The following is a 7,451-nucleotide window of genomic DNA, read 5'->3' as shown; positions in this document are numbered from 1 at the left end:
AATAAATAATTCTATAAAATTTTATATCATTAATAATATCATTAATAACTATTTGATAACTACAAATCACAAAAGTTACTGAGTTGTTAGATTCCTCTAAAAGTAATAGAAAGAATGGGACAGGGAGGTGGCAAGAGGGGTTGGGATTTGGGCATGGCGTCCAAATGGGGCCCAAAGAGAGAAGCCACGTGTCAAAGAAGAGAAGAGAGAGCACATGCACATGCTTATGCTTATGCTTATAAATACCCCTCTCTTCCTCTTTGCTCTCTACCTTCAATCTCACTCACTACACATCCCTCAAATCCAACACGTGCTTCTCTCTTTCAATCTTATCCATTCCCTTTGCTTAATTCATCAAATACTAGTTACTCTTGTCATTCATGGACAACAACAAAAAGAAAGCTTCTTCTTCCTCATCATCCTCTTCCACCACCAACTTTGATCATCTTTTTGGTCCCAAGGATCCCTCTACCATGTCATCTTCTTCCACAAGCATCTTTGGCTCTATTTTCCCCCCTCCTCCTTCCACTGTATGCATGCCTCTTAACATTTATTCTTCATTCTCCTCTTGCATGTTCCTTTTTTCTTTTTTTCTCTCACATAACCTCCGCCTCTCTTAATAATTTTGGTCAATATTGTAATTATTCTACTATATACGGCATTAATTACTTGAAGCATATTAACTTTGCACCTCTCTACAGGTTATATATATATAATATGTGAAGGCCTTATGGGAATATATATAACTAACATATGACATGAACAAATTTAGGTTGGAGGGAGAGATTCAAGGAAGCAGGAGGTGGGATTCAAAAATTATGGAGCACCAGGTTCGTTAGTATAAAATATATACTAGTTGAATTTATTTGACTTATTAGTACTACGATCCCACATTTGAATAGTACAAACAAAACAATAATTGATAATATGTTGTCTACATAGAGGGAACATATTTAATTTGCTTTATAATATAAGTTTGAATGTTTAGGCGGTTTGGGTAATATAATAGTGCTTGGTTTGCAGGTAATTACGGTAAAGGTGAAAGCAGTTGTGGCAACAAGAATGAGACAGTGGAGCCCAGCAGCTACTACAGTTCATCAATCTACTATGGTGGTCAAGAAAATTATTCCCCAAAAACAACATCATCATCAACCAGGACCACTGAATCCCACCATGCTGTGAGTGCCTTAATCCCCATCCTTTACTTTATTTTCTGCTGGTCCATGCATCACACTTCACACATATTCTTTTATTATTTTATTTAATTGGCTACTATGGACCTGCACCTCACACTATAGCTTATCACCGTTACAAGTTTGTTAACCCTCTCTGCCATCTGGCATATGGTAGTTAAGTTAATTTATCTACACTTAACTGACCATTACTTCATTCATTAATTGCACTTTGAGCTTCACTATATACATATATTTTAGATAAATTAAATTTGTGTTATTCGTGCAGTTTAAGAAAGATAAGAAAGATGATGATCCCGATGGTAACGACTCAAATAGCGCCTCAAGAGGAAACTGGTGGCAAGGTATATACATACACTCATCTCATACTGTTGTTTATATACAATAATTAACCTAATTTTGATCATTATTACTTTTAATTTTCAGGTTCCCTTTATTATTGACACACTACACGCTTCTTAACTCCCGGGCCATGTTGCAGGGTGATGTGAACTCTGAAGAATTAACTATATATAAAGTGTATGATAAAATTAAATAAGAGATCAGATGCTAGCTAGTGCTGGTTAAGTAGTATATTAACAACATGGGTGTTTTTTTTAATTAATACCAAGCAGGTCGCATCACATATACATAACGTTAACTGCACATAAACTAAAGTAGTTAGCCCTTAATTACCATCAAAATCAATAGTACTTAATTAGTACACATATAAATTATAGTTGCTCCCTGCTGCTCAGTTTGTTTTTGTAATTTTATTTTACATAAAAGGTTAGTTTCGTCTTTGTAGCTGACCTTCAGCTTTAGACTTTAGGTCTTGTATTGTTACAATCGTGTGATCTCTTAGCTTGTTGCATGTACTTTCAGGTTTCTGGATCTATATAATATAGTGTATCCTTTGTAGTTTACATAAATGTCTTTGCTCTTCTCTCTATCCCTTCTGAAAATGACATGCATGTTTATATTGTAAGAAATTTGATAATATAAAACGCGCTGACAACAAAATAAACCACAGTGAGGATAGCAACAACAAAAGATAAAAGAGTGTACTAGATGATAGTATTATTACTTGATCCAATATAACCAACAAATTAAAATAAACCACAGTAAGGATAGCAACAACAAAAGAGTGTACTAGACGATAGATCTTATATTATTACTTGAAAGGCTAAGAAAGCCGAAAGCTATTTATTTATTACATTATTACTTGAAAGGCTAAGAAAGCCGAAAGCTATTTATTTATTACGTTTAGATTATTACAATTGAACATACACGTGTGAGCTGCTATATATACATAGCGAGCTCAATTTATTATATATTAACTATAGAACAACTATTATTGTAACTTGAACTTGACCATATGGCATAACTTCAAGCGCCATATATAGCTCACGCTCTTAGCCTTCAAGGTATGTGATCATATGCTGCAAAATGATCATGTGAAGAAAAATTCAATACGTAAGCATATCGTTAGAATTTCGGCCAATACAAATTGTATATACTCTAAATCACTTGTTCCTTTATTATAAGTTAAATTTTACGGCCAATACAAATTGTATATACTCTAAATCACTTGTTCCTTTACTATAAGTTAAACTTTCACTTCAGTATAATTAATCGGTATTTGAAAAGCAAAAGAAGATATCACATTGAATTTAAGAATAATTAAATAAGTCCCACTGAATAATATGGTTGGAAGAAAATCTGTTTTTTTATTCAGTTTGGTTGTTTTCTAGTTCATCGCATCATGAAAAAAATTTTATATTCTAAACCGTTTAAGTTGTGATGATTTGATGAACTAAAAGAGATTAAGAGAAAAAGAAAAATAAGTTCTCATTGTTGAAGAGAATGAAAAATTTCCTTAAAAAATATTTGTTGAGTTATTATATTTTATATACTATGTACTCTTTATGTACTCTTACTAAAAAAAATAATTACAATAGTAAGTCTATTAATTGAAAATCGATCATCAGACTAATTTAGTTCATGATAAAAATTGATTATCAAGTTTAAAAACTGAAAAATTTGGTCAAAAAATTTAATAAACGAATCAAATTAATTTTATTTTTTAGTGTTTANTTATTATATTTAGAACATAGTTAAATCTTTAAAGTTTTAAATCTCTAATTTTATTGATTAAATCTCCAATTTTACTGATACTTAATTCGATTTTTGTGATGTTGCTAAATAATATAACCAAATTTAATTTAAAATTATGAACTAATTTTTTTCAGCTAATAATCAATTAATTATTTGTTAGGTTTTGAATTTTTTTTATGTTTAATTAAATATTTGTTTACTACTTTGTACTGACAGATTGTTAATTAAAAAAAAACTGAAGGATAGGCGTGAATTTATTGTTTTTAAATGACATATTTAGTTATTTAGTTATAAATCTGATGCTTTTAGTCTAATAATTTAACCACGTATTTTTAATTCACAACTAAAAAATAATAAATTATAATGTTCTCTAGCATCAATATTAAAAAAAAAGAAATTAGTAGATTTAATGACCTGCAAGGTTTAGGGGTTGTCATGATAGGCGTGGTGGCAGCGAGAGGGGATGGTGATGGCGACGTGTGGGTCGACACCGATTTTGGTGAAGGCATCGGAACTGAAGACGGTAACGAGGCATTGGAAGGAAACGTTTTGAAGGTCCTGGCAACACTGCCTGGAGACGGGTGCGTACAAGTTTTTTGCTGGTTTCTCGCAGTGCCTGAGCTTATGAGTGAGTATCCTCTGTGTGCTGAACTTCCCGCATGGCCCGTAATGCTTCTCGCTTTCAAGCTCAGCCACTGTCACCCCTATCACCAAACTCAAAACCACCACCAACAATATTGACTTGTTCATTTTCGATAACTGATTAACTGATGATGTGTCTATGTATGTATCTATGAATGCTGTGTATGTGATGAATATGATATGATAGTGCTCAGTGTTAAGGACTATTTATAGCGACAGATTTGCTTCACTAATAACGAAAACCCAAATGCTAGTTTTCCTTTAACTTTTATTCTTTAGTCATGCACTATAACAAGGACGTTGTACGGCTTCTAAAAGTCTAAAACAATGTTCCAAAAGCATATGGTTTTTGATTAGTTAGAGTCCAGAAATTATGTATTTATCCATATTAAAATTTTTTGGAGCGATAAATTAAGAAAAAGCTTAGAAAGCCAACTATATTATAAACTAATTAAGCCAACTTCTTTTTATTATTGATTTTTTGAAATTTAAAATTTTCGGATAATAGAGAATTATTACTTATTTTGTTTTATGATAGACTTATTTTTTAACTAATTTGTTGAAATTAGTTTTACCCTAATTAGTTCTCTAATAAAACCGATAAATTAAATGCCACCCATTAGAGTGTTACAAAAATATATAGCGTGGAATTTTTTCAGTTAGGAACTACCTATTATTTTAGGTAGTAATAAATATTTTTTATTTTTGAATTAATGCTAATTCATTTTTATTTTTTTATATTAAAAATATTGATCTCTTAATTTTTTTATTATGAAAAAAAAAGATGCTTCATGATGAAAATAAAAATAAATATTAGAGTAAAGTATCATTTTTGTCCCTAACGTTTGGGGTAAGTCCCAAAGATGTCCCTAACGTTTCAGTCGTCCTATTTAAGTCCCTAACATTTCAAAATTGACTCAATATTGTAGGGATCCGTTAATAGAATTGACGGCGGGACAAAATTGAGACGATTTTGAAACGTTACGGACTTAAATAGGACGAAAACGTTAGAGACAAAAACGATATATAAAAATAAATTTTAATTTTATTTTATTTTTCAATAATATTAATTTTTTACTGTACATAGTATTCAATTATTTTTCAATCATTGATTGACAACTAATTTTTTGTTAAAAAAAAGAAACACAAAATAATTAACTTATATAATTAAGATGTTCAAATTTGATTATAATAAATGTTTAATTTAAAAATTTTAATGTATGCTTTTAAATACATATTTTTTTATGATTTTAATATTTTTTTTGGTTATGTACCAAAATTTTTCAATTAAAAAAATCGTAAATATGAACGGATGCTTTCTATTGGCGAATGAATAATATAGTAAGTTAATAACATATACTGCATGCATGTCTTCAGTTTTGGTCTTTTAACGACAGGCTGTACGATACTACGATTATAGATAAGTCAAATCTAAATTCTCAACCTCTTGATTTTATGTATTTAATAGGGTGGCAATGAATAGATTAGATAGAATTTGAATCTAATCTTATAATTTTATTCGAATCGAAAACTTTATATAAAGTTAATTCTATTGTATTTGCGAGTAGAGAATATCTTAATCTTAATTTTATTCGTTTTTAATCTGAGTTATTATTTAAGAGATAATATTATTATATAATTTGATGATAATTTAAAATAAAATTAATTTTTATGTAAAAAAAAATATATTAAATTATTAATTAATAATTATTTTTAATAATTAAAAAAAATTTGTATTTAATAAAAAAAATTTTATTCAATATCTATTTAAAATAATTTATGATATATATATATATGCGACGTGATGTCGCCCCTAGTACTAAACATATAATTTGGTATCATTCAAACTTCAAAGGGAGTAGCTAGCTAATTCTACTTTGTCGTACATCACAAAACTTGGATCTTATTTTAGTAGTTACAAACCTATGTGAACTGTACTTTTGCTCGATGGCTTTTAATTTCTCGAGGTTCAAATTCAAAAACAAAACGCACCAATGGTAATGCAAATTTTGTTGACTATTTTGGAGTGTTACAATGTACCAACTTTAAACTTGGGGCATGATTTAAGAAATAATCTAATCGATACAAAGAGAATGTATACTAAACAGGTAGAGTATAATTCTGGTTCTTAAGATTTTTGAAAATTAAAAAAATTAATATTTAATTTAATTTTTATTATTTAAAATAAATTTTAATTTTATCTCTATTATTAACTTTTTGTAAATCAATAAACAGTCAATTAATGTAAAATTTTTAATAGTTAGTCAATTCAAATTTTTTACACTTTTACGGCTGAACTATAATGAAAATTAAAGCAACTATGCAGACGGACAAAACTAGGGGTGTACAGACTCGGTCCGGCCTGAATGTCCGGTCCGGTCCCGAACACTTTAGGGGCTAATTTGGTGTGATTTCATCGGGTTTAGAGCTGGGTAGGGGTCTCAAAAATAGACCCGGTCATTATTTTGGATCGGATTCGGGCCATAGCTCGGGTCACTCGAAGTCGGCCCGGTGGCTCAGTCATCATACACAATTAATATTTTATGTTATTAGTGATGGATCATGACTATTCTTATGTGGAATTTAAGTATTGTAAACCTTAATATTTTGTGTTATTAGTCATTATAAGACTATAAGTTAATGTTTTATGTTTAGAATGCTTAAAATTTTAGACTAATGCATAATATTGTGTTATTTGTATTAATTCAAATATTTAGTATTATTAGACAATATTAGTATTGATTGTGATTTTGTTTTAGTATTGATTGTGGTTATGCTTTAATTTTAAAGAAGGGTTGGTTCTTGTTATATTTTTCTAAGTGAATTTTACCATGTTAAATAATGGTTGGAGTCTTAGAAATTTGGATATTTTTACATGCTAGCTTACAAGAAGGTATCAACGTATAGTAATGTTAACGGCCCGGTTTTTACCCGGTATAATTGTGGCTCGAAAGTGTATTGGTTTCATCGGGTTTAGGGTCGGGTTCAGGTCTAATAAATAGACCCGGTGTATATTTCGGGTTGGGTCTGGGTCACATCAAACCCGGCTTCACCCGACCCATGTGCACCTAGACAAAACAATGTCCGAAAGCTTGTGGTTTAATTTTGAATCAAATCAATATGTATATATTTTTGTTTACTATAAGGAGACAATAACAAAAAACGAAATCAAAAGCAAATCAAATAAAGTGGGCTAATATAAGCCCACACTAGTTGCTACTTATAGAACTTACTACCAAGAAATCCAATTGCTTGAAGAGTTTATAGCTGTAATGTACGGATACTAACACGGATACAAGATACGACATGATATAAGACACATATAAGACACGAATACAAGACACGACACGATATAAGACAGACACAAGACATGACACGATATAAGACACACAGACACGCGAATCTAAATTTTTTATAAGACACGGGAACACGACATATATAAAAAATATAAAATATTTTTAGATAAATTGTAATGATATTTTGATATTTTATTGATATTAAAATATAAATTAATTTGTT

General features: G+C 29.9%; 1 protein-coding gene and 1 long non-coding RNA gene across 2 annotated transcripts in view; one reads left to right on the top strand and one right to left on the bottom strand.

Moving 5' to 3' along the window:
• The window catches only part of LOC110270356, an 18,139-nt gene extending 15,525 nt beyond the window's left edge, over positions 1-2,614 (bottom strand). Inside the window, exon 1 of the long non-coding RNA XR_002359801.1 lies at positions 2,311-2,614. This is a non-coding gene — a long non-coding RNA (uncharacterized LOC110270356). The remainder of the gene's footprint in view (positions 1-2,310) is intronic.
• On the top strand, positions 253-2,121 carry LOC107631157 (vitellogenin-2). Its single transcript, XM_016334505.2, has 5 exons — positions 253-530; positions 773-830; positions 1,024-1,178; positions 1,462-1,537; positions 1,620-2,121. Exons 1-5 carry the CDS (start codon positions 381-383, stop codon positions 1,634-1,636), a joined length of 456 nt encoding a protein of 151 aa, XP_016189991.1. The 5' UTR covers positions 253-380; the 3' UTR covers positions 1,637-2,121.

Source organism: Arachis ipaensis, chromosome B03 (genome assembly GCF_000816755.2).
Source record: "Arachis ipaensis cultivar K30076 chromosome B03, Araip1.1, whole genome shotgun sequence".
NCBI classification, from domain to species: domain Eukaryota; kingdom Viridiplantae; phylum Streptophyta; class Magnoliopsida; order Fabales; family Fabaceae; genus Arachis; species Arachis ipaensis.
The sequence above is the reverse complement of the archived record's forward strand: the minus strand, read 5'-3'. Positions and strand labels throughout refer to the sequence as shown.

Excerpts from the sequence above, each read along its gene's own strand:
- LOC107631157 (XM_016334505.2), top strand. The coding sequence starts at position 381 with ATGGACAACAACAAAAAGAAAGCTTCTTCTTCCTCATCATCCTCTTCC. Across the intron at positions 531-772 it reads TCCCCCCTCCTCCTTCCACT|GTTGGAGGGAGAGATTCAAG; the intron begins GTATGCATGCCT and ends GAACAAATTTAG. Across the intron at positions 1,179-1,461 it reads CCACTGAATCCCACCATGCT|TTTAAGAAAGATAAGAAAGA; the intron begins GTGAGTGCCTTA and ends TTATTCGTGCAG.